Raw genomic sequence first — 27,718 nt, forward strand, 5'->3', positions numbered from 1 at the left:
TCAACACCCTACATCTAACAACCCACAAGTGAACTGGCCAGAGAAGTCATATCCCTCTCACAGGGACTGAACCTCATGGAAGGATATCTAGGACAGAGTGAAATAAAAGGGAGCATAACATTTTATGAAGTTAAATTGCATTTTGTAAACATTCACTGTGTGTCAATCTAAATCTTGTTGTTTTCTTAGACATCCATCCAATAAGAGGCATTTGACAAATACAAGTGTTTAACATGCTATCTAGTTTAAATGCTTTGGCCAGGAGACAGATTTAGTAAACTTCTACTGTTCTCCTTGCCTAGGTCAAGACACCTAGTACTGCCAAAGTTGTGGGTTCAATCCCAGCAGGAATCACATACACGTACTAAATACAGTCACCTCAGGCCAAGGTCCAATCACAGTAAACAAGGCCAACGAAAGCAAAGCCAGGGGTCTCAAGGTCAAGCTATTGTAGGAGCCTCTGGGCAAACACAACGCTTCAGTAGGTTTACATTACATTTTTAATTCACTATGAATATTATCTGTGGTGAGTTGATGCATTTAGTGTTTGAAACTGTGATATTAAAAGTATTGCCTCTCAATGATATGAGAGCATCAGATAAATAAGTACAAGAATTGAGTATACTATAGCTACTTGAATATGTTCAGTACCTAAAGAATACCTGTTATAACTTAATATTAATTTCTGTCTATCAAAACAACATAACATTGCATTTCTTTGAACATTGGCATAACTTCAGCATGTCAAATATATAGGCTACTGTGAGTCATATTTCAAATGATCATTGAAATTGAGACCACTGTACAGATCTGATCTGCTATCCCTGGGCAGAACAGAATCTCAAACCCAGTCAAATAGACAACCTCCAGCGAATCAGACATGTGCCTGTGGTTTTTTTGGCAGTTTTGTTGGAGCATTTGGTAGTGGCCATAGGGGGTTATTAGACTGATGCTTTCTGGGTAATGAGAGTGCTGGCTTAATAACATTAGCTTGGATCACACATAACCAAAAAGTATTGCCTGTAAAGATTATTAAGCAAAATGAAACCCAATCTGTTTTGCACTAAGCAATTGATGCTTTTGAGAGATATATACTGTACAAAACAACAACAACCCAAAAATAACATGAAAGGGATGGATATCTAGTTCAAACTCTCCATATGTTTCATTTTTTTTCATTTTGTTTTGATGAAACTGTTTCATCTGATCAACCATTTGGACACATTTGATTCTATGTTTGAAGTCTGTGCACAAGAAAAATGGCTACAACCCCACCCCCCTCTCCATTGAAACTGATAAGGCAAGTAGGGCCTCCTATACCAGCCCATGACGATCACACGTTGTCCCATGTATCCATCCTTCAGTGTGGAGATGCAGATGGCGATGTGTGAGTATCATTTACTTGGACATGTTCTAGGTCTGCTCCCCAAATGACACCCTATTCCTTACAGTGTATATGGCTCTGGTCAAAAGTAGTGCACTATGAGGGGAATAGGGTGTCATTTGGGATGCATCCTAACTGTCCACATGAGCGCCAGATGCCCTGCTTTAGGTGGTCACAATAGTCGGCCAGCCGGCTGGTCAGAGACGGAGTCTATTACCGACACATCTGTTACACATAACTTTCTGGCAACAGGCACTTTCTACATTTTTCCTAACTGGTTTAGTGATTTTATCTTCCGTATACTTTGGCCGAGCGGCCAACAATAAATCAAGAATTCTTATTAGGCTATTGGCTGGCTAAGCTCTTCAAGAGGCAGCACATAATATAATTTATTTACAGCAATATAACACAAGACCAAGTAAGATCTTTCTGCTTCCAGAATAATATTTGGTAACCTAGACCTACATCATTTCACCCAAAAATTGAAATTTACCCTACAGCATGGGCTGGCCATTGAGTGTCACTCCCATTTATGTCACCATTGACAAAGGGGATTGAAACTGATTGAGACTGCTGTGTAACATAGTTTGAAACCCAAATAAGTAAAATATCAAACAATAACGTTTTGAATATTGATAGGTTTAAAAGGCTAACTGTTATAATAGGTTTAGTAACAGTCAATAGGCCTATAAGCCTACATTACATACTGTGCGAATAATAGGCTATATGTAGGCTATAGTATAGGCCTATGCAAAATTTGCTAAATATACTTTGTTTTATAACAAAAATACATTTTATAACGTTTTTTTTGTTAATGTCTGTATCCATAGAGCCAAGTATGTTTACTTCATGGCTTGCAATTGATAGGCTGTCATTGATGTTGCACCTTTTCTTGGTTCAGCTCCCGTATCAAGGAGTCAATCTTATCTGGAATCTAACCTACAGATAAATGAAACACGTACAACCCTCTTTTCTCAAATACCTTTGTGTCACTTCTTACAAGCCATGTAGGAAATGCCCGAAATTCACGAATTCATGGGGGGATTCTGTTTCACTAAAGCCAAGAAACGGTTAGCTATGTCTTCATGTGAAAATATTATGTTTTATGATTCCCCTCCCTGTCTGATGTAGGCTATGTTTGTCGGCATGCGGCACTGGTAGAAGAAACAGACCCCGTCTGCAATTGTCATGGATAATGGTGAAACAGTGAGCTCACCTGTAGGGGTCTCTGGCTGAATAAGACTCCATGTCACCCTCGTCGATGACAGAAGGACGTCATGACTCTTCTTCCCTATTTGAAATATCCCTCTCACTATCGGTTCGTCTGTGTCGTAATCGGTGTACTGTTTCTCTGGCTGTTCTTGTTCTTGCTCACTCGACTCCTCCGCGCAAAGCTGTGCAGCTGAGAACGAGCGTTTATCGGGTTGTTTTGGTTGTTGCGTTCTCTTGTTCTTCTTCCCACGGTTTCCTGTACTCACGGGAGACCGCGGTGGCGTCTCACTCAACTCCTCATGGCTCTTTGACAATGCGTCCCCTTCATTTATCGATTTTCGAGGGGACTCAAACATTTAAAAACGTTAACGGTAAAGTCTTATTCCACAATGGTGCCTGCTTTGTAGGCTATTACTGGGTTGCTTGCATGGGCGCGTGCCCTCGACGGTAAGGTTATTATGGCAGGTCCAACAGTTGAAACTTCCCACTCTGTCTAGTTATGTAGTTATGACTAGATGGTCTACAGTTTATGTCAGAATTGACCAGAATTTACTTTTGCTACAGGTTGGGATAATTAACGTAGCAGGTTATGAGAATTAGGTTAAGAAAATGGTTAGGGTTAGCTAAAATGCAGAAAAGTTCACTTTTGACGTAAATGTGACAAACTGTAATCAATCTAGCCATGGGGTCAAGTCACCAGGCTGAGCGCAGCCCGTAAAATGTTCCTCCGGGGCACGCGCCCACAAGAAAGGTTCTGAAGAAAATCTCTGTCAAGAGCCTATAGGATATAACGTATGGTGTGTTTATATTTCATCCAGCCAACATGCTAGTCATTAGACCATAATTTGTATCATGCTATGGTTCATTTCTAAATTCGTTTACATGCTTGGCCTATGCACCGAATCCAAAGAGCTGGTGCGTAAAGTTTGAGTTACGCACAGGAATGGATTTATATTTTTCAGGACCCTGTCTGTCCTGTCCATTATGTCATTGACTTTACCTCAATGTTGAAGGTTTACGAACTAACCAAAGTAATTATAGAACAGTGGCCTTTATAGGTCTTTAATTCAATAAAATATCCTGGCATATCCTACTGAGTAATACGGGTATAAGACTACATACCTAGCTAGACAAGGCTAATGCGCCAATATCCTTAGCAGCACCATGGACAGTTCCTGATTTAACAAAGGAACCCTGCATACCCATTCATAAAGTTACAGATGACACAGGGATGCCAGTTTCCCAATTTGACATAGTTTACAGCCAACCGACTTGGATGTCTCTCAAATAAATAAAAAACGGTGTGCATTTATGAAATACATTTATGAAATACAAAATACATAATACATTTGTATTTTGGGGACACACGATTTACAGATTTCAGGAGTACACACATTGATTTCATTTTTTCATTTTATTATTCCAGTTTAAAGCATGCTGTGAGTGTTTACTTCCATCGAAGATGTATGCTTATAATCAAATGATTAAACGGTTCAGTGAAGATTCTAATATTGAGGAAGGACGGATATCCAAGGAAACATCTCTAATGGTTATTCAACATGAACAGTGAATAAAGAAGCACCATTCAGAATGTATATCATGAAGTTGGTTCGCTGCATGGTGTTTTCCCTTATAATATAAGTATTGGGTTATAGATGCAGCCAGTGTGTTCATGCATAAACAAGATAATTTTCATAAATTAAAAACCTCCCCAGCAGAAGTAACATCTGTGTCTTGCTCGGTTTGCATACGAGATGGTGTTCTTACTAAATAGCACCCTATGCCCTTCTATACTTGTGCAGGGCTCATAGTGCTCCGGTCAAAAGTAGTACACTATATATAGGGGATAGGGTGTCATTTGGGAAGAAACCATGGTGGCATGTGAATGCCCCTTGACTTACTGCAGCTATTATTCGTGGCATGGCAGAAAAACGCTCGTTTTGTCCTTCAGTATTTGATATACAACGTTAGGTAAATAAATGCTGGCTAAGGGGATGTGCTCATTTTCACTCATATAGCCTAGGCCTAAATGTTAATCACAAATGGATGTCCTAATATTTCTCATATCAAGATGCTTTTAATTTCATGCATCTACAATTCATAATATAGCCTAGGACAATATAGGATATAATGATTTAGTAGCATATCCTTATGGGCAGAGAAATAGTCACTCTCCATGCATAAAGATTTGACGGAAACCCATATTTTAGAGAATGTGTCAATAATTTGGACATCCAAGAAGTGTCGAATGTGGGTTTCAACGAAGTCAAGGTTATTGTGCGACCAGGCTGAGGGACTGAGGGGAAAGCCACTGAAACTAATTGTGCCTTAACTCTGTTTTTTGACAGATTTAGTCATAGGCTATACGTTTTCATTTAGGTTTTTATACAATTGTATCATTATAAAGAACCATATAGTTGATGATGGAGCCACACCTGTCAACGTAATGTTGGCCAAATCAGTCCTGCTCAAAAGTAGCTATTTCTGTTTAGCTCCGTCATTGTCAACGCAGATGTAGGTAATCAATTTGAGCCAGTTTGCTACAGCAGGAACATTATCCTGCAGCAATAGGACATATTAATTATTATGTGGATTATAATTAATGGACATTGTTGTAGGGGTTGATACATTTTTCGTTAGGGCAAATCAAGTCTGAAATTTCAAAGTGGAAATTACAAACTTAAGAAGACTTTTTAAACCTAAAATAGACTACAGGTTTTCATTTTCTGTATAGGAAATTCTCAGCAACAAAGGAATGATCAAACTAAGATCCTACATCTGTCGATCCAGATAATAATTAAAGAAATTGTAGGCTACTCATTCACTTTATTTTACAATAATAATTGAGTGCGCCTCATGATATACATTTATCTCCACTGACTTATGTACACTTGAATCACATCGGAAGAGAGTTTAAAACTAAAAACAAAATGCAAATAACGAACATATGAGCATAACTCCATGGCACTCAGTCCCTATGAGTCCTGAAAACATCCTACATTATAAAATGTTTACAAACAATATACAGTCGGCACACATTGACGATAAGCATCATGCTGCAAATAGCTCTTCTGCACTGATTTGGACATGCATGCAATGGCGCAATAAGAAGGTGCCTGGTATGTTCCAAAATGTGCTGCACTGATAATGAATTTGAAAACAGGCCACGGTTGAATTTTGAAATGAAATAATAAGTAGGCCTACTTCGTTTTATGCAATGAGCATTTCCAGGTGAAGCGTTGTATACACAATTAGGCGTTTAGGATACTTTGCAAGTAGTAGGCCCCTGCGCATTATTAAACTTTTAAGTAGGCTATCAATGTTTTGGGGGAAATAAAGTTATCAATATTGTGCAACGTTGCATGATTTGCAGTAGGCTAAATAATTGCTAAGGCAACCGATTTGTATTAGCACTTGCCTCTGTATACATAACTTTTTTTATAAAACGGTTGTATCATATAAATATGACATAACACTATCTTATAAAACATTAACAACATGGAGTTGTGTGAAATGAAATACGACTCGACTTCTTAAAAAAGCTATTCAGAATTCTGTACAAAATCACAACAAAATAATTCAGCATGGGAGATGTACAATACTGGTTGAAAAATATAGAAATCTTTATTATTTATTTTATTGGCCCAAGTATTCGTTTAAAAATTGCATAGTTTTCCAAATTATTGCTTGTGATTTTGTAGCATGGATAATCAACACATTCTGAGTATAGTCACCACTATTTCCACAATGTGACCTATAGAAGCGCTATAGAATACAATACATGAAGTGAAAGAGAATATGCATATGTATCCGCACTTCTCCTAAAGGCAGTAACAACAATAAATACATAGGCTACATGATAGAATCAAGGTGATAATAAATTGCTCTTTTGCATCAGTGGCACTAGGATATCATATCATGACGCACTCTTATCAGTCTTTGATGGTTTAATGTATTCAAGGATCATGAAATATAGCGTTAAGCTGAGCATTCATGACTCTCTCGTGATGAGTGTGTCCTTCGTACGACATAATGTTTTCCATCGGTATCTCACACCGCTGCGCAGAGCTCGCGTAAAGGGGCGCGTGCCCCTGTGGACCCGCCAGTCCCGCGGCAGCCTGGTAGTGCATTGTAAATGCGTAGTTCTTTTCGAACTCAGACGAAGGCTCGTGTTTGAAGGAAAAGTTCCCGTTGACACTCAGTGGTGGGCTTAAAGGTCCGTCGAATGATGGACTAGTGCAGTCTGTAAGCGGCAGCGCGGTCTCAAAGAACGGCTCCAGCGCACTTCCGTATGAATGGGGCTTGACGTGGAAGATGTGGGAGCTGTCCATTGTACCATATGGAGGGCTGGGAAGACCCGGGGTCTGGTAGGAATAGGGATGCGCGGCGAAGGAAGCACTTGCTGGTTGCATATGAGATGGTATCTCCTGTGTCTGCTCCGGGAGGAACGTTCTGGGGTTGAGCTGGAGACAGCCTGCCACTAGATTAGTAGTGGGCTGAGACAAACCCTTACACAGGGCCTGTACAAATGACATGATGTCTGGGCTCTTACCCGACCGCAAGATCTCTGACAGGGCCCAGATGTAGTTTTTAGCCAGACGCAAAGTCTCAATTTTTGAGAGCTTTTGGGTTTTGGAGTAACATGGCACAACTTTACGCAAACTCTCGAGCGCGTCGTTGAGTCCGTGCATACGATTCCTTTCGCGCGCGTTCGCCTTGTGGCGCCTCATCTTAAACCTCTGCATTCTGGCTTTTGTCATTTTCTTCTTTTTTGGTCCACGACGTTTAGGCTTTTGATCGTCGCCTTCTTCTTCCTCATCTTCATCTTCATCATCATCCTCATCCAGTCTGTTTAACCCATCCTCGTCGTCATCCTCGAGGTCCCCGTGCATGGATTCGAGTGCGCCGTTTTTCTTCTCCATATCCTGTTCATCCTGGGAGCCCTGACACTCATCAGTCCAGGTCGCAGAATCCTGGGGGTCTGATGACATCATGGTTTCTTCCGTGTAGGACTTAGTCATATTGGAAATCTGTCAATAAAAAAGACAACCGTGAGCAGACTCACTTAGGACATAATTTTCTACTTGACTAATAGCCTATTCAGCAGGAGTTCGTTTTGGAAAATGTGCATTATGCTATACTAATTTTTTCACTCTAAGTCAAACAAAAATTATTTTGTATCAGAAGAACCAATATTACGTTTGCAACACCGATGATTATATAGGCTATCATAAACGTCATAGGAATTTGAGAGCAAAATGTAGAACAGTACTTCAGAATATCTGAATCCCTGTTTTCTTTTTGTAACAGGTGACATATGGTCACATCACCTATCATCTGAGCAGGTTTGTATCAATAAATAATTCACGCCTATTCAGAAAATCTTTAACTGATTAAATAACTATACTTTATGGCAATGTAACAGATAAATCACAGCACACAGCACTCCATGCAATTACTTTCACCCAAAGCATTTGCATAAATAAGTTATTGCATTATAAGATTGAGAAATAAATACCTATGTTTTGCAGAATTATCTTGTTATGACTCTGGCATGCCCCTCCTGAAGTGTGAGGTCCGGTGGAAGGATTGTAATGTGGCTGCGCCGACAGATGTTGGGGTTATATAGCGCTGCTGCTGATGCTGCGAGTGACTGACTGGAAGAGAGAGATGAACCTGTGTGTATATATGGCTGTATCCCTAATACCATCACCATCGCGTTACCCAATGACAGTCAGGAACAGGCTCCACCCACCCAGGCCTTACTCCCGGCACGCGCCATATGGTCCATCTACGTCAGGCAAAAACTGCCTCAAGTGTCACGTGATATGGGACCATTTGTGTTCGCCAGCGCTCTGTATTCCGCTCCTTTGTGGCCAAAAGAAAGTGGCCATCTGTCACCAGTTAGGGACTCCATAGACCTGTGTGGACCCGCAGGATGGATTAACCCTTTGGTGCGTAAGACATATTCAATCACTACCAATACTCAAGCCCAACCCATTCCCCACGTGTGTCCTCTTTACATGGTTTGATTTTATTAATCATGAATCTCATAATTATGGAATAATGTAATTTTGCACATTAGGATACTTTGGGGACATTGAACACACCTAACATAGCCCAATAAACACGTCAAGTCACTAAGGAAAGAATAAGGCCCTTGCTGGCAATATTAAAGGCCCCATACTGGCCTTTCATAACAACAAAAATAATTAATTTGGATCAAATGCATACTTTGCCTTTCTTTTTTTGCTCATTGCTGACTGCATCAGTGCTCATCTGTAAGCGTTATTGTCCCCATCTCTAACAGTGCGTGATGTTGATTGGCAACAGTGGTTGTACAATCTGGACCGAGCTCGAGCTGCTGAAGTAATGAGCATCGAGTCTCCCTCTCTTTTCAAACTGCAGGTCGGCACGCGAGTCGCACGCGCACAAACAAAAGCCTGTTTCATGGCTCACTGCCTCGATCCAACGACCAAAATCTGCTATCTTCTGTTCAATAATTCCCCCAAGAATCTACGTGTTGACCGTTGGACAGACAGCGTAACAAGTGGGGGTAAAAACATACAATCAAGACAGAACTGAACCACAAGACAACGATTGAATATTTAAGCAGAATAGTTATATGGTGGGACTATAAAATGAGTCCATAGGCTGAGAATGAGACCGATCTGCTGCACGAACTAAAACCATACGGACTGGACTGTCTGGTCATTCACAAAATGAGTAACTCTAGGCCTATAGCCTAAAATCTAACGACTGGGCATTTGGCTAGTCCTAAATGGAAATACACTTATAAGCACATCATTTGGGATGAATTATCAATATCTTTAAATAAACCTATTGATATAGCCTATAGTAGCATAGGCCTACGTGTATGGATAATTGCGCAAATAACTCAATTTTTTATGCTAAACAAAAAGTCTAAATTAAAACTATTTTGCCGACATGATGAGCCATCATAACATTTTAAACTTGTAAACGTCCATTAAAATAGCTTATTTTTTTCAACATTTCAACTCGGTAGTGTCTGACACGGACATCCCGAGAAAAACACCACACATTCACACTGTTTGCTCAGCTCTGAATCGTATATTTAACAGCGTCGGTTAGGCTAATGGCCCAGCGGAGCAACTCAGAGCACGGGTCTGCTCCGTGATGTAGGTAACCATCAAGTGGCCACATAACCTGGTCGCCTCAAAGTGCTGCCTGAGAGAGAACACCTTATCTCGACTCTGTCATAAAACCAGGACAAGTTGTGTCAGTCGAAAGTCCCCTACGAGAACAAGCTGCGCACGCAGCTTCCTTGACTACATCTTTCTGTTACCATGAAAACTGTGTTAGCAGGAGACACACGTGGTCGAGGCTTTCAGCACCACCGACAGCTACACTTACAAGAGGGAATACAGCACACTTCTCTTAGAAGCTACATATGATTTTAGGATAGACTTTACAAAACAATTTGTTTATGTATTTAACAGCTCATAATTACTAGGCTAACTTTGGTTTAAATAATACACAGTAAGACCAGTCTATCTGTTAAACATATTGGCTAAACATAACTAATTCCTAAAGAAAATGCACTGATTAAACGTGAATTTGCTTTAGACTTGCCTATGTCTAAACATAATTCACACTGATATTGGCTTCATATTGTAACATGTCTTTGCAAACATTATTCGTTTATTCTGTGCTCAACAATATGATACTTTACTGTTATGCTCGTAAACCAACATTTTAAATGCAAAAAGATAAACCAAGTTAATATAACATCCCACTTGGCACAGACATAATTTCAACGTCTATTCCACATTGGTACAACTTAATTTAATTGAAATGACGTGGAAACAACGTCGGTCCAACCAGTGTGTGCCCAGTGGGGTGCATTGGGTTCAACTTGGTGTTTGGTTGCAAACATCCTAAACCCACCGTATCTATTTGAATATGATGATCTGACCTATTCTCTAGCACTAATTAGAAGCCCTTGTCCCAGAGCACGGAATACATACTAGTCCCTACTCCTAGTCTCCTACCAATGCCCTTCCGCTTGAATGGACGCTTAGATTGAACTAATTCCACGTAGCATTTCATTGCACCTTCATCGCAATAATTGCTCATGCAAAAATGCAAATATGTATTAATTAGTTAGACCACTGATTAGTTATTTGGTATTGGCGTGTTATAAATCACAATTTTGGACGCGGATATAAAGTCCTGGCTCGAAATCCAGCTGTGTATAGCGCGATGGGTTTTGGTTTCAATAATAGGCCTAGGATATGGAACCCTTCCGGCGCGTTCATATTGCAGGTAACCTGCTGTATGCACGTGTCTATCTGACCCCTGTGTGGAGTGCAGATATGACCTATATATCTTATTAGGGAAATGCATAATATTAACAAAAACACCAATGGGCTAAGAATAACAATCTAATAATAATAATCATAATGTTTTTATTATTACTCTGTTGAAGCCTAATACAAATATTAACATAGTAGGCCTACACTGTTGTAATATAACAATACCTACTAGGCTTTTAATAATAACAATGTAAGTATCATACAAGTATTATTATTTGCCGGGGCTTCAGAACGATGTCCAATATTTTTTTTTATTGACGAACAAATATTAATCTTATTTGTTTAGCCAAAAACGCACCACTTAGCTAAGACAATCCATTTTGTAAAATGTTGGGAACTTTAAAGCTAAAATCCTTAGTCGATATACATACAGTTTTCGACTTATAAAGTAATGATATAGAGGCCTATACCCATTTATTCTTGAAGAATATAACTTATAAATGCCTCATCCGCTTAGTTCAACTGTCGTACCCCATCAGAACCCAAAATATAAGTCTGGTTTACTCCAGTGTTTGTAAACAATGTAAATGTAAACAAACACTGTATAGCCTCAAAACATGGTTAAAACTATAAAGTTGATCAAATCAAATGTTATTGGTCACATACACATGGTTAACAGATGTTAATGCGAGTGTAGCGAAATGCTTGATATCATGGATGGTCAGTCAGTCCTTGCATCTATAGATCTGTCTATACATTTGAGTGGTAACATTTATCCAGGCCCATCCCTCAGCTACTGTTTCAATTAAGGATTATAGCTTTAATTTTGTTGTTTTTCTTTTAAAACACACATAGCCTAACAGTCACCCATATATCACAATTAGATCCTTCCCGATCTGGTTTAAATTCTTCGAACAGGTACTCATAAATAAGCTAGACAATATAACTTTTGTTTTCATAATTAAGAAACAGGGGTGGCACTTGAGGTAGCACTCGAATGTGATGAAATCAGCACATTTCATTGTTTATTTGTCAAAATGAGGCCCAGAATATTAGAGTTTTGCGCTGGTGAGTGGAACTGTGACTTCACTGAGTCACTTTTCTCAAAAAATACCAAGATCTTTTTATTTTTTATGTTTTGTCTTGGACGGATGCATGCAGCTAAATGCGGTAGTATGGCGTCGTCTTGTGGTGGATATGAAACATTATGTCGGAGGCACCAGGACCGGGTTTTTCAAAACTGTTAGTCTATAATGCTCTTTTTCGCTATCCAGGATCAAATTTCTGAAAATAATCGGATAGGGTCATTCAGGTCCAAATACCAAAATATAAAGATCACAGAAACCGTATTTTCATTGCATTAAACAGGCCTACTCATTACTGGACAGCTATCTACGCGTTCACTGTCATGGTGAATCAGAAATTAGTAAACTACGTGAATTAAGGTAAAGATAATAAAATAAATTATATTAGCCTCTGTATTTCGCTTAAGTAGGTAGCTAGGCTACATGCATGTGTTTGACACTTCTTAATATAAGAGCTGACCACATTCCTATACTGCAGTCAATTTAACATCCCGAAGCTTTGGTTTTCAGATGTAATAACTTTTTTAAACCTCCCCACTTTAGTTTCATTGAAATATCTCGGTTGTATTGCCTTTCGCCTATCTAAATCATCCCTTCCAGTCGGATCAAGATTATCCTGATTTTCGGGAATCAAAACAATTCTAATCACTTCCTTTGAGTCTTGAGAAACGCAAGAACAACATTTCATACAGGTCGGATTGGATTACCCAATCAGAAGAATCAGAATCACATTTTTCAATTTTGAAATTCTAAATTCGAGCATTTAATCCACAATTGCTGAAATTCCGTTTAGAAAAGTTTAGAACAACTGGGCCCATAGGAGAAGCTTTAAACTATAGGGACTACTTTTTAATCTTTAAACTATTCCATAAAGGTTTAAAGTTGTTAAGATTATGAACATCTAAAAAGTATAAATGTTACTGCAATTAATTGACCTAGTCAAAAGTTCCTGATAACCACTCTAGCACAGGTGGGATTTCACATCTTCATATATATTGACTGCATTATGGGTATGTGGTCAATTGTTATATTGAGAATTGTCAAATAAATGCATCTACTTACTTAGAAGTGATATGCAAGCCCTATCATTTTTAATCAAGGTAGCTCTACCACTATTCATGTAGTCTACTCATCTCTGTTAACCTATGACAGTTTAGAGGTAGTACCACAACCTGTCTAGTAGATCCTAGCCGATTATTTTCTGAAAAATCATCTCAAAAACAGCCAGATCAATCTTATCCCCCTGGATAGCAAAACATGGATTACAGAATCTGGATCAATCTGATCCAGATAAAACATTTTGAAAAACTGTGCCCTGAGCCTTGTGTGCAAATTAAGTAGAACATAGACAAACTATAATCTACTACTCAACAAAACAACAACATAGGCCTATAAGCAAAACTGACTCCTACACTCTGAAAAAAAATAAAGTTATTCCATTCTATCTACTCTACCCAAGGCCTATCCTATTGTATGCTATTCTATTGACAGGTGCTGCTCAGAGGAAAATCAAATACGGTGCATACCGAAAGTATTCAGACCCCTTGACTTTTTCCACATTTTGTTACGTTACAGCCTTATTCTAAAATGAATTAAATTATTATTTTTCCTCATCAATCTACACACAATACAATACCCCATAACGACAAAGTGAAAACAGGTTATTAGAAATATTTGCAAATGCATTAAACATAAAAAAACAGAAATACCTTATTTACGTAAGTAGTCAGACCCTTTGCTATAAGACTTGAAATTGAGCTCTGGTGCATCCTGTTTCCATTGATCAAGCTTGAGATGTTTCTACAACTTTATTGGAGTCCACCTGTGGTAAATTCAATTTATTGGATATGATTTGGAAAGGCACACACCTGTCTATATAAGGTCCCACAGTTGACAGTGTATGTCAGAGCAAAAACCAAGCAATGAGATCGAAGGAATTGTCTGAAGACCTCTGAGACAGGATTGTGTCGAGGCACAGATCTAGGGAAGGGTACCAAAACATTTCTGCAGCATTAAAGGTCCCCAAGAACACAGTGGCCTCCACCATTCTTAATTGGAAGAAGTTTGAAACCACCAAGACTCTTCCTAGAGCTGGCTGCACGGCCAAACTGAGCAATCGGGGGAGAAGGGCCTTGGTCAGAGAGGTGACCAAGAACCCGATGGTCACTCTGAATGAGCTCCACAGTTCCTCTGTGGAGATGGGAGAACCTTCCAGAAGGACAACCATCTCTGCAGCACTCCACCAATCAGGCTTTTATGGTAGTGGCTAGATGGAAGCCACTCCTCTTAAGTTTGCCAAAAGGGATTTAAAGGACTCTCAGACCATGAGAAACAAGATTCTCTGGTCTGATGAAACCAAGATGGAACTCTTTGGTCTGAATGCCAAGTGTCACGTCTGGAGGAAATCTTGCACCATCCCTACGGTGAAGCATGGTGGTGGCAGCATGATGCTGTGGGGATGTTTTTCAGTGGCAGGGACTGGGAGACTAGTCAGGATCGAGGGAAAGATGAACGAAGCAAAGTACAGAGAGATCCTTGATGAAAACCTGCTCCAGAGCGCTCAGGACCTCAGACCGAGACGAAAGTTCACCTTCCAACAGGAAAACGACTCTAAGCACACAGCCAAAACAACACGAGGGGCTTCGGGACAAGTCTCTGAATGTTCTGTGGCCCAGTCAGAGCCCAGACTTTAAAAAAATGGGGTATTGTGTGTAGATGGATGAGGGGGGGAAACCATTGAATCAATAATAGAATAAGGCTGTAACGTAACAACATGTGGGAAAAGGTCAAGGGGTCTGAATAATTTCCGAATGCACTGTACATTCCAATATTTCACTGATGCTGTAACCTACTATAATATGCCTAGCCTGACTACCCATACACATCGCTCCTGCCAAACTAGCATTTCTTCTCCACAATGAGTCCGGATTTGCCTTCCTCCCTGACATTTTGTAGAACACAAACACATTCTGACTGTTCTGATTGGTCCCAGAAACCAATGGGTTGGGCCAGAGCCGGCCTACATGATGACGTTATGAACTTTGATATTCTGATTGGTTAGATTTGTTAGAGATGATCCAATCCCTGATGAATTTGTTTTGTACAACGCCCCTCATTTTGATGTCACAAAAAACTATTTGGTTGGCAGTTTCAGACTGAATGTATGTGGAGATTTAGGATTAGTCGTTGGGCAACAATAGGCCTACTGTATTTCACTGATGTTTGCACTACACATATGCCACAAGCAGGTTACAAAATATCCTTGTGGAAGACTCATCTCATCCCAGTTATGAAGACAGTGCTGCGCGCCCCTTGTTATGTTACTTTACTCCGCCCGGAAGCGGAAGACTAGGGTAAATTAAATTCTACAAAATTTGTCAGATTCCATTTCCACGGAGCTGCATTTTAACGCTTCAAACTCCTTTCCAACCCACAACACAATGGTAGGCATAAGTGTTTATTGAAACATTACATACGATGATGTTTAGAAATCTGATGCTAAACTTTTACTGTGGCGCACTTTGCCTGATGCAATTCACATGGACCTCAATTGTCACTGATTTCCGTCCTCTTCGTATTTATCCGAAGTAATTGTTGGGATACAAATGAACAGCTTTTATGTCAAGGGGAAATTTACACGGCAAATATAAGTCAGAAAACAATGTAAATGCATAGGATATGGCGGTGTAAAACACGACTAGCAGCCTTTGGGTAAATAGTTTAGGATAGGGCAAAACATCTCAGGTGAGAGACTAGCGCGATTTTAGACACCTTTTAATTAATTAATTAATAAACCGTCCTTGACAGCTTGCGAGATATCGCCCGACACGTTGCTGACTGTGGCCTATCTGTTTTAGCAGCATTTGTCCTGCTTTGGATTTTATCCGTATTATCTTTAGACCGTTCTAGTCCTAGTTTCCCGATAGCGATGGATTTTAGGTTTACGAGTGTTTGAACTTTACGTCGTCCCTACAATGGTCGAAGATACAACATGCGTTTCCAAAAACACCACGCAGGGAGAATGTTCGCGCTGGAAAATCGAAATAAAAGCAGCGCTGCTCTCGGATTAGCTTTCTCCATTCAAATCATACTTTACCATTCTAATTATTCCACAATACTGAAGACTCATCAGTTTCTAGAGGGATATAGCACCCACTGTTGCAAATATCGCTGCGCCTTATTCTAATGCGTATAAGCATTACCCTAAAAATGCACTAAATAAAGTAAAGAATTATAGACAGTAGCCAGTATGATTGAAATATATAGCATTGTAGGCTATAGGCCTATTGTATTTCCAGTATATTTTAGTGCAGTTATCTAGTTTTTCATTGGAAGCATATGCTACTTTTATCGGTTTGTAACAATCGCAAAGACATTGGCAACTTTAGTCAACTTTGTTTTGAAGTTATCAGGGTCACAGAGAGACAGACAAACATGTTGATTATGTGTTTAGTGGAGATGTTCTGTGTTTTAGTTGACGCGGAAGGGGAAAAAAATGATCACTTTGCTATTCTATGAGTGGTCTGAGGCAGTTGGTAAAGGAGCGTTTTAAAGTTAAACTTTTTAAGGATGGTCTTCCTGCCAGTGTGCTTCTTGGTCAAATAAATGATCAATATTTCAATACAGTAGCGGGGCAGGGCAGGCCAGGCCCCCTGAGGCCTGCCCATAACACTGTCCCTGATGAGTGTTATTTTGATTTCAATAACAATTTAGTTCGTTTAATTTGTGAATTGACAAAAATAAACACAACTATATAACTAGTTGATTTGACAAATGTTTCTATATATTGTTGAACACAAAATACTCTATGGGGATATCAAAGTTCCAGAGTGCCACCTCTGCTAGTTTTTGAAGTAATCAATCATTTTACACAGAGAAATTGTCATAGTTGGCAATTTAACCAATCACAGCCCTCCTTTTACTTCTATCATTGCACGTCCTGCAATTCACCAGCAGAGGGCGACCATTTTGAATCCATTTTCACGTTCCCTCTGTTGGTAATGCTTACAAATTTGATCATAAATCTCTAAAAGTAGCAGACATCCCCCTATGGAACTTTGATATGCCTGTAGAGTATATTACCGTATAACCATGTCACCGACGGTTATGGATGAAGGCCGTCATGACAATAAAATAACTGTTGTAACCATTTCAAAATAAATACAAATATGTGTGTATTTTTGGAACTAACTGCTGACTGAAGGACGGGATGGCCAGGCATTCGTGCCTTAGCCGCAGCAAGATGTTACATTTTTCAGGGGGTGCTGCAGCACCCTCAGCATCCCTACTTCCTGCGGCTGTGAGTAATGCGGTTGAGTGCGTTTCTGCGGTAACAAGGACTCTTAACAACGTGATGAAACTTTGTTGCTCCTTGCTGAAACAAGCAAGGTGTTGTGTCAAACGAGCCCCATACAATGCAGCAGCGGCACACACAGAAATAGAATGAATAGAACAGGCTTTATTCTATTTCTATGACAGCACATGCAGTCAGGCGAGGAGGAGAGCGAGAGAACAAAAAAGTCAAAATGACGGAGACCGCTGTCATTTGGCTGGCCAATTACCGTCATCCAAAATTCCATGACTTTCACAGCCCTACCCACGTGCGAACACACAAGAGACACCCACATCAAAGCATGAAAGCATGCCTCCAGGATTGAAACCAAGGCTAAATCAGTCAGTTCAGCCCCCCTTTAACCTCGAACACCAAATTATGGTCATTGTCAATCGTAAAGGATAATTATTCATTTTTTATGGGTGAAACGTCCAAGCTGCGTCTGCATTAAACAATTTGATCTCAATTAGTTTAATGGAAATATGCATTTAGATCTTCTTGAATTATGTAAGTGACTATACAGTTTGTCAACAATAATTCCTCAAAGGGACCATTGTATGGATTAAAAGCTTTTTGTCCTGATTTCATGAAGAGTCACCTATGCCATATTTTGATTTGGATTATTCTAAGTTAAGTGGCTTTACATCCGGTAACAGAATTGAGGTAATGGAATTGAATCATGGGTCCTTGAGCTGTACTACACAGAAATGGATGTGAATGTCATTCTCTTCATGGTGATGTATCCTAAATAGGTACGCAAAGGTAGAAATATGCAAAATCCTCCTTTGCATGCATATTTCTGTATTCTACTCTGGCTATTATTTTAATGCGCTCCGCCACCAAACAAGACCAAATTTGGTTGCTCAGGATCGGACCACATTTGAACCAATTATAACGTCTATGGCTTTGTTTAGCTGATCTGATTGGGCTTTTTTTTTCTTCAGATAACCATTATTGGGCTGCCTGTCTAAACGCAGCCCAAGTGTCACAAGTTTGGACATCAAAGTACAGCACGGTGGAGTTCAGTACATTATAGTGTACTCAACTCTAGTGTGCTCTGCGATGCACATAACTAATCTTCTACTGTACTGCACAGGACTGTACTGATCTATACTAATTTTCTTTACTGTAATGTACTGTACTCTAATGTGTGTTGTCCAAACTAGTGAAACATAGACATCTATGATTGGTTAAGATTTGGTCTGGACCAGACCAAATTTAAATGTTTGGGCCAAATGATGGCTGGTCAAGACCTCTGTGGATGTTGAAATGAACGTTGGTCCAGACCGGACCAAAAAACTAGGTCTGTGGACGTTGAAATCAATGCCAGGGCGGACTGACCAAATTTAAACTAATTTTCAACGTTCATCGATGTCCGGTGTAGGGAGGACTTGTCCAGACTTTTCACCCTCTTGCTTTAACCACCAGATGACAGATAGAGAAAGAAAAGTTATCAGTTGAACATAACAGATATTCTCTCACCGAGAATCTTTTTTTATCACTTCATGAACAAAATGTATGCCAGTAAAAAACAAACTAATTGGTAGGTCTACCTTTACTTGTTACTTCTTGTTACTTACGGAATTTCAAGACACAAGGCAATGTTTCTTAAACTTACAGGAGACAAAAAAAACGCATCCTAAACAAAATATGTTGATATTAGATGGCAGGGGTCTCTCCTTCAGAATTATTGTATTTAGATGTACAGTGGGGCAAAAAAGTATTTAGTCAGCCACCAATTGTGCAAGTTCTCCCACTTAAAAAGATGCTAGAGGCCTGTAATTTTCATCATAGGTACACTTCAACTATAACAGACAAAATGAGAAAAAATCATCCAGAAAATCACATTGTAGGATTTTTATTAAATTTATTTGCAAATTATGGTGGAAAATAAGTATTTGGTCACCTACAAACAAGCAAGATTTCTGGCTCTCACAGACCTGTAACTTCTTCTTTAAGAGGCTCCTCTGTCCTCCACTCGTTACATGTATTAATGGCACCTGTTTGAACTTGTTATCAGTATAAAAGACACCTGTCCACAACCTCAAACAGTCACAATCCAAACTCCACTATGGCCAAGACCAAAGAGCTGTCAAAGGACACCGGAAACAAAATTGTAGACCTGCACCAGGCTGGGAAGACTGAATCTGCAATAGGTAAGCAGCTTGGTTTGAAGAAATCAACTGTGGGAGCAATTATTAGGAAATGGAAGACATACAAGACCACTGATAATCGACCCTCGAGCTGGGGCTCCACGCAAGATCTTACCCCGTGGGGTCAAAATGATCACAAGAACGGTGAGCAAAAATCCCAGAACCACACGGGGGGACCTAGTGAATGACCTGCAGAGAGCTGGGACCAAAGTAACAAAGCCTACCATCAGTAACACACTACGCCGCAAGGGACTCAAATCCTGCAGCGCCAGGCGTGTCCCCCTGCTTATGCTAGTACATGTCCAGGCCCGTCTGAAGTTTGCTAGAGAGCATTTGGATGATCCAGAAGAAGATTGGGAGAATGTCATATGGTCAGATAAAACCAAAATACAACTTTTTGGTAAAAACTCAACTTGTCGTGTTTGGAGGACAAATAATGCTGAGTTGCATCCAAAGAACGCCATACCTTTCTGGTAGTTGTATTCTAAAACCCATTTTCCACCTGTTTTCCACCTGTTTGACAAGAAATGAAAGCTTTTGCTTACTCCAAAATGTTAGGATGGAAAATGGTTGAATGTATACCTTCAGAAAGTATTCATACCCCTTGACTTTTTCCACATTTTGTTCTGTTACAGCCTGAATTTATAATGTCAGTGGAATTATGTTTTTAGAGATGTTTACAAATTAATTAAATGAAAAGCTGAAATGTCTTTAGTCAATAAGTATTCAACCCCTTTTTGTTATGGTAAGTATAAATAAGTTCAGGAGTAGAAATTTGCTTACCAAGTCCCATATGTTGCATGGACTCAAAACTGTGTGCCATAATACTGTTTCACGTCATTTTCTACGTACCTCACTCATACAATTATCTGTAAGGTCCCTCAGTCGAGCTGTGAATTTCAAAGATAGATTCACCCAGAAAGACCAATGAGGTTTTCCAATGCCTCGCAGAAAGGCAGGCAACTATTGGTAGATAGGGAAAAAAACAAACATTGAATATCCCTTTGAGCATGGTGAAGTTATGAATTACACTTTGGATGGTGTATCAATACACCCAGTCACTACAAAGATACAGGCATCCTTCCTAACTCACTTGCTGGAGAAGAAGGAAACCGCTCAAGGATTTCAGACGCCAATGGGGACTTTATAACACTTACATACTCTAGTTTAATGGTGGTGATAGGAGAAAACAACTGAGGAACGATCAACAATGTTGTAGTTATGCCACAATACTAACCTAATTGACAGAGTGAAAAGAAGGAAGCCTGTACAGATTATTCCGAAACATACATCCTGTTTGCAACAAGGCACTAAAGTAATACTGCAAAAAAATGTAGCAAAGCACATAACTTTTTGTCCTGAATACAAAGTGTTATGTTTGGGGTAAATATAATACATTACTGAGTACCACTCTCCATATTTTCAAGCATATTGGTGGCTGCATCATGTTATGGGTATGCTTGTAATCTTTAAGAACTGGGGAGTTTTTCAGGATAAAAAAATAAACAATGGAGCAAAGCACGGGCAAAATCCTACAGGAAAACCTGGTTTAGTCTGCTTTCCATCAGACACTGGGAGATTAATTCACCTTTCAGCAGGACAATAACCTAAAACACAAGGCCAAATCTACACTGGAGTTAATTGCCAAGAATGTTCCTGAGTGTCCGAGTTACAGTTTTACCTTAAATCTGCTTGAAAATCTACTGCAAGACATACAAATGATTGTCTAGCAATGATCAACAACCAATTTGACAGAGCTTGAAGAATTTTGAAAATAATAATGGCCAAATATTGTACAATCCAGGTGTGCAAAGCTCTTAGACTTACCCAGAAAGACTCACAGCTGTAATCACTGCCAAAGGTGATTCTAACATGTATTGACTCAGGGGTGTGAATACTTATGTAAATTACATATTTCTTTATTTCATTTTCAATACATTTGCAAACATTTCTAGGAACATGTTTTCACTTACTCATTATGGGATATTGTGTGATGGGTGAGAAACATATATTTAATCCATTTTGAATTCAGGCTGTAACACAACAAATTGTAAGTCAAGGAGTATGAATACTTTTTGAAAGCACTATGTATATGCCTTAGTTTCTCAAAAATATGGACTCTTAGCTTTCATTTGACACCCAATTTGATATGCTCCTATGAATGTCACATGTTGGTGCTCATGGGTCCTTTTTTACATGGAAGTGACCCACTGTAAAATGTTGCCAGCAAATCTCTTACAGTACTATAGTAGTAGTTTGTTGTTTATAATATCAGGTGGATGCTATTAAACCCATAATTTTCAGCTGTTATAAGACAATGTTATGATAATGCTCCAGGACTGTACATTGCGTGTTGCTGTGTTCCAGCCTGTTGTACCTTTGCTGGCCAGGCATAAAGGCAGGCAGGTGGACAGGCAGGGGGACAGGCAGGGCAATCAAGCAGACAGGCATCTATGTGGACAGAAAGGCAGTAGTGCTGAGCGGTTAGTGCTTTTTGGGGTCGGTTCACTTTCGGTTTGACTATAAAAAAATAATTATGGATTTTAGTCCCTTTTTTTTCTTTAACCATTTAATGCACTATGCATTGTGTGGGTTGAACAACACAGAATAAAACAATTAATACAATTCCCATGAATAAAGTCATCAAATGTAATATCCACAACTGAAATATTTAGTTAAAGTAATGTTAATAACTGCCAATTACCGCTTATCACATATAACCATTTATTAACATTAGCAACATATTTCAGTTGTGTATATTACATTTGTTTTATTTGATGACTTTATTATTTAATCTCTATAGAGCTGCTGCCTATGCTGTCTGAAGAACTACAAAATTAAATAAGGCATACTTTTATGACTGCTGAATACCTAAGATCAATCACTTAGATCATGTATTTTCAGGTAGCGATACCTCGCGAAGCAACATCTGCTCTCTATATCACCTCACGATCACACATTCTTCTCTCTTCCGTAGCAGTCATAAAATAAATAGACCGGACAAGTAGATGCGCAATGGATTATGCTAATTTTAGTTCATTACCACATTTTTATGCGCTAAACTATGTAGAATATACTCCCTACTACATCGTACAGTTCAAGCTGGATCTGATTTATCAAATAATTTAACCGATGTCGGTCAATTAGTTGTTTAAAACAAATGGAAAATAACCAACATTGGTTAATCACTCAGTAGTAAGACAGGCATGCAGTCTCAGGAGGTGAGGACAGAGGACAATGTCCACAGACAATTTTTGGCAGGGTGGCAGTCACTGTCCAGTCCTGTGGGCAATTCCAAGGTAACAGAGTGATGCCGATTACCAACAACGACGAGACGGCCTACAGGGTGGAGGTGAGGGCCCTCGAAGTGTGGTGTCAGGAAAACAACCTCCCACTCAACGTCAACAAAACAAAGGAGATGATCGTGGACTTCAGGAAACAGCAGAGGGAGCACCCCTCTAGCCACATCGACGGTACAGTAGTGGAGAAGGTGGAAAGTTTTAAGTTCCTCGGCGTACACATTACAGACAAAGTGAAATGGTCCACCCACACAGACAGCGTTTTGAAGAAGGCGTAGCAGCGCCTCTTCAACCTCAGGAGGCTGAAGAAATTTGGCTTGTCACCAAAAACACTCACACACTTTTACAGATGCACAATCGAGAGCATCCTGTCGGGCTGTATCACCGCCTGGTACGGCAACTGCTCCGCCCACAACCGCAAGACTCTCCAGAGGGATGTGAGGTCTGCACAATGCATCACCGGGGGCAAACTACCTGCCCTCCATGACACCTACACCACCCGATGTCACAGGAAGGCCAAAAAGATCATCAAAGACAACAACCACCCGAGCCACTGCCTGTTCACCCCGCTATCATCCAGAAGGCGAGGTCAGTACAGGTGCATCAAAGCTGGGACCGAGAGACCGAAGATATTTTTTAATCTCAAGGCCATCAGACTGTTAAAGAGCCATCACTAACATTGAGCGGCTGCTGCCAACATACTGACTCAAATCTCTAGACACTTTAATAATTAAAACTGGGATGTAAAAAATGTATCACTTTATATAATGTTTACATACCCTACATTACTCATCTCATATGTATATACTGTACTCTATACCATCTACTGCATCCTGCCTATGCCGTTCGGCCATCGCTCATCCATATATTTATATGTACATATTCTTATTAATTCCTTTACACTTGTGTGTGTATAAGGTAGTTGTTGTGAAATTGTTAGATTACTTCTTAGATATTACTGCATGGTTGGAACTAGAAGCACAAGCATTTCGCTACACTCGCATTAACATCTGCTTACCATGATGTATATGACCAATAACATTTTATTTTATTTGATACTCAGATGTTTCACTTTAAATTGTATGTCAAACAAAAAACAATGATAATGTTAAACAAACCAATTGTAAAGTTAAATAAACCAGACAACGCTATGCACTATACTTTTAACAAATACCACAACAAATTGTACAAAAACACACTTGCTTGAAGAACAAGTGCAGATGCAAAGTTTGGTTATAGAATGACGGCACAAATCGTCATTCTGTTACCCAACTTTGCGTCTCTCTCTTCTTCAGCTGTGAAAGTGATAGACATGGGTTGAACTTGACACACTAAACTTCTCCTGACCTTTTTTTATGTTTATATAACCTGTAAACCAGGGTCATGGTCAAGTTTGCCAACAGCAATTATTTTTGCTGGGTCACTCTCTAAACCACTGAACTGTTATTTAGGCATAGGCTTCATCCCAAATGGCACGCTAGGCTCTTTACATATAGGATGAAGGTGCCATTTGGGACGCACTTTAGTGGTCACCCCCGGTCTGCTTGCCTCTACTAGGGTATAGAGGGTTGAAGTGACACATTTTATAGGTTGTGGTGAGAATATTCACAGAGAGGCAGGGGTACCAGATGTGTGAAACCTTTGGCTGGATCCAAGCAGGAACACACTGACGTGTGTGTGTGTGTGTGTGTGTGTGCATGCTTTGTCAGTCATGGAGTGTCTTTAGGTCAAGCACAGTTTCTTCTTCCTCAGGATAAATCTTAACTTCACATCGCCTCGACGACGCTCTGTTTGAATTGAAACGGAAATGTAGGCTTAAGCTCGACCCTGTCGGAATGAGAGTTTCACAAAAATACCAAAAGTGATGCTATCATAAGCAATGTGTCACTTTGTTCTTAAATAAAACGTAGTCTTACATTTCAGATTCATTTGGATTGGAACCCAGTCTGTTTGACATATCCAGGATATATAATATTTAGTGAGAGTTTGAGACTCTTCTTGACTTGTCAGGTCTGACAGTACGTGGGTCATTCAGGCTTGTTTGGGATCTAATGCTACATGATATTTCTTCAGCTTTATTTGGTAGAACTCAAAGGTCCAATGCAGCCATATTTATATCAAATCATTTTTGGGTGTAAATGGCATGTTATAGAAGGGGTGTAAATGGCATGTTATAGAAGGGGTGTAAATGGCATGTTATAGAAGGGGTGTAAATGGCATGTTATAGAAGGGATGTAAATGGCATGTTATAGAAGGGATGTAAATGGCATGTTATAGAAGGGGTGTAAATGGCATGTTATAGAAGGGGTGTAAATGGCATGTTATAGAAGGGGTGTAAATGGCATGTTATAGAAGGATGTAAATGGCATGTTATAGAAGGGGTGTAAATGGCATGTTATAGAAGGGGTGTAAATGGCATGTTATAGAAGGGGTGTAAATGGCATGTTATAGAAGGGGTGTAAATGGCATGTTATAGAAGGGGTGTAAATGGCATGTTATAGAAGGGGTGTAAATGGCATGTTATAGAAGGGGTGTAAATGGCATGTTATAGAAGGGGTGTAAATGGCATGTTATAGAAGGGGTGTAAATGGCATGTTATAGAAGGGGTGTAAATGGCATGTTATAGAAGGGGTGTAAATGGCATGTTATAGAAGGGGTGTAAATGGCATGTTATAGAAGGGGTGTAAATGGCATGTTATAGAAGGGGTGTAAATGGCATGTTATAGAAGGGGTGTAAATGGCATGTTATAGAAGGGGTGTAAATGGCATGTTATAGAAGGGGTGTAAATGGCATGTTATAGAAGGGGTGTAAATGGCAGCAAATTCCTCATCCTCTTGTGTAGTGTGGGGGCCCTGAAGAAATATGAACAAAGGCTCCAAATTCACCCAAATATGTTCTTATAGAAATGGCAAAGCTCTCAGTATAGTGATGCAGGTCTTTAGATGTTGTACAGATTACATTTATCCGCAATGTTATATTCCATTTTGTGCGACTAGTCGGAACCCCATTGCCTTCAGAGTTGCCTGAATTCGTTGGGGGATGGAAACGTTGCTCAATTGGTATCAAGGGACCTAACGTGTGCCAGGAAAGCTAGAGCCTTTAGGGCTTCGGTCAAAAGTAGTGCACTGTATAGCGAATAGGGTGCCATTTGGCATGTTGGCTGCGTCATTATAATTGACCACAGAATGTTTGAATTTGTTTAACTTTGAACTGGACTTTATGAAAGAAGTTTGGCATAACGAAAGGCCCTTGTTGGCACCGATATAGAAGGCCTATTTTCCCATAAGTTTTCTTTTCTTTATTTTTTTTCATTTGTAAGGTATTGAGATAAAAATCTATTTTTTTTTATTTTTAATTTTACCCCTTTTTCTCCCCAATTTCATAGTATCCAATTGTTGTAGTAGCTACTATCTTGTCTCATCGCTACAACTCCCGTACGGGCTCGGGAGAGACGAAGGTTGAAAGTCATGCGTCCTCCGATACACAACCAACCAAGCCGCTGCTTCTTTAACACAGCGCACATCCAACCCGGAAGCCAGCCGCACCAATGCGCCGGAGGAAACACCGTGCACCTGGCCACCTTGGCTAGCGTACACTGCGCCCAGCCCGCTGGTGCGCGATGAGACAAGGATACCCCTACCGACCAAGCCCTCCCTAACCCGGGCGACGCTAGGCCAATTGTGCGGACCTCCCGGTCGCGGCCGGTTACGACAGAGCCTGGGCGCGAACCCAGGACTCTGATGGCACAGCTGGCGCTGCAGTACAGCGCCCTTAACCACTGCGCCACCCGGGAGGCCCAAAAATCTATTTTTTTAAGAGAGCTGTAGTTCGATTGGATATTATGGTTGACCCATTTTGACTAGTCTATCTATGCGACACTGCATAAAAAAATAAACCATCAAAGTAGTGCTACTGTGCTATAATGTTTGTTTTAGAAGGTCATAACCGATAGCTGGTTAAGAAAAACAACGTATGTCTGTATAGAGGCAAGATCTCTGACAAGCTAAACAGTGGATACTGTATTTGTGCATTTTCTTTGCTGATTAAAAGCAATTTGTATTTTGACTTACAAACCAACCCCCCGAAACACACCACATATGTAATGCACAACTATTAAATAACTTATGTAAGCCTACACAACTATTGAGGGGAGGATTGCTCATAAAAATGGCCTGAGTGAATGGAATTGCATCAAACACATGGAAACCATGTAAATTATTTGATTCCACGCCATTACCACAAGCCTTTCCTCCCCAATTAAGGTGCTACCAACCTCCTGTAGCCTACACTCTTAAGTTCAGTAATGAGTTTTCCCAAGATATTTTCTCTTAAGACGTGACAACTTTATTACAATTTGAAACTACTTGTTGGCTGAATGGAGTTCTTACTAAGTGCTTTGTTTTGGGGTGGGACTTGGTGTTCAATAGCGCACACTAGCAAAGCATTTTGCAACTAAACACAAGTTCAGAAAGTACCTCCCCGTTCCATTACCTCCACCGTCCAGAGTATTTCCTTTCTGGTTGTGTGTCTTTGGGACGTGGTGGCAGTCACGATTTAACTGCTGGATGATGGGTCACATTTGGCCCATGATGTGGAAACTGGGCATCTTTAGTTCTGCTGAAAGGGGTTAGGGGGTCAGGGTTCAGGAGGTTGGTGTGTGAAATGGGTGCAGACTGGGACCTATACTGAACAAAAATATAGAAGCAACATGTAAAGTGTTCGTCCCATGTTTCATGAGCTTAAGTAATATATCCCCAAAATGTTCCATACGCACAAATTTTTCTCATTTAATTTACATCCCTGTTAGTGAGCATTTCTCCTTCGCCAAGATAATCCCTCCACCTGACAGGTGTGGCATATCAAGAAGCTGATTAAACAGCATGATCATTACACGGGTGCACCTTGTGCTGGGGACAATAAAAGGCCACTCTAAAATGTGCAGTTTTGTCACACAA

The 27,718-nt window shown here is 39.9% G+C and overlaps 2 protein-coding genes and 1 pseudogene across 2 annotated transcripts in view; 1 reads left to right on the forward strand and 2 right to left on the reverse strand.

The window, feature by feature from the left end:
* LOC139401708 (ceramide kinase-like protein) overlaps positions 1-2,973 on the reverse strand; it is a 112,728-nt pseudogene extending 109,755 nt beyond the window's left edge.
* A 1,051-nt stretch (positions 2,974-4,024) lies between these two features.
* On the reverse strand, positions 4,025-8,259 carry LOC139401723 (neurogenic differentiation factor 1-like). Its single transcript, XM_071145741.1, has 2 exons — positions 8,115-8,259; positions 4,025-7,626 (listed from the first exon to the last, which is right to left on the reverse strand). The coding sequence occupies exon 2, from the start codon at positions 7,615-7,617 to the stop codon at positions 6,553-6,555; it is 1,065 nt and encodes a 354-aa protein (XP_071001842.1). The 5' UTR covers positions 7,618-7,626; positions 8,115-8,259; the 3' UTR covers positions 4,025-6,552.
* A 7,102-nt stretch (positions 8,260-15,361) lies between these two features.
* LOC139401739 (protein ITPRID2-like) overlaps positions 15,362-27,718 on the forward strand; it is a 55,482-nt gene continuing 43,125 nt past the window's right edge. The window contains exon 1 of the mRNA XM_071145742.1: positions 15,362-15,421. The gene's annotated coding sequence lies outside the window, so the exon portion shown is untranslated. The remainder of the gene's footprint in view (positions 15,422-27,718) is intronic.

The sequence above is a fragment of the Oncorhynchus clarkii genome, chromosome 3, assembly GCF_045791955.1.
Source record: "Oncorhynchus clarkii lewisi isolate Uvic-CL-2024 chromosome 3, UVic_Ocla_1.0, whole genome shotgun sequence".
Taxonomy (NCBI): domain Eukaryota; kingdom Metazoa; phylum Chordata; class Actinopteri; order Salmoniformes; family Salmonidae; genus Oncorhynchus; species Oncorhynchus clarkii.

Excerpts from the sequence above, each read along its gene's own strand:
- LOC139401723 (XM_071145741.1), bottom strand. The coding sequence starts at position 7,617 with ATGACTAAGTCCTACACGGAAGAAACCATGATGTCATCAGACCCCCAG.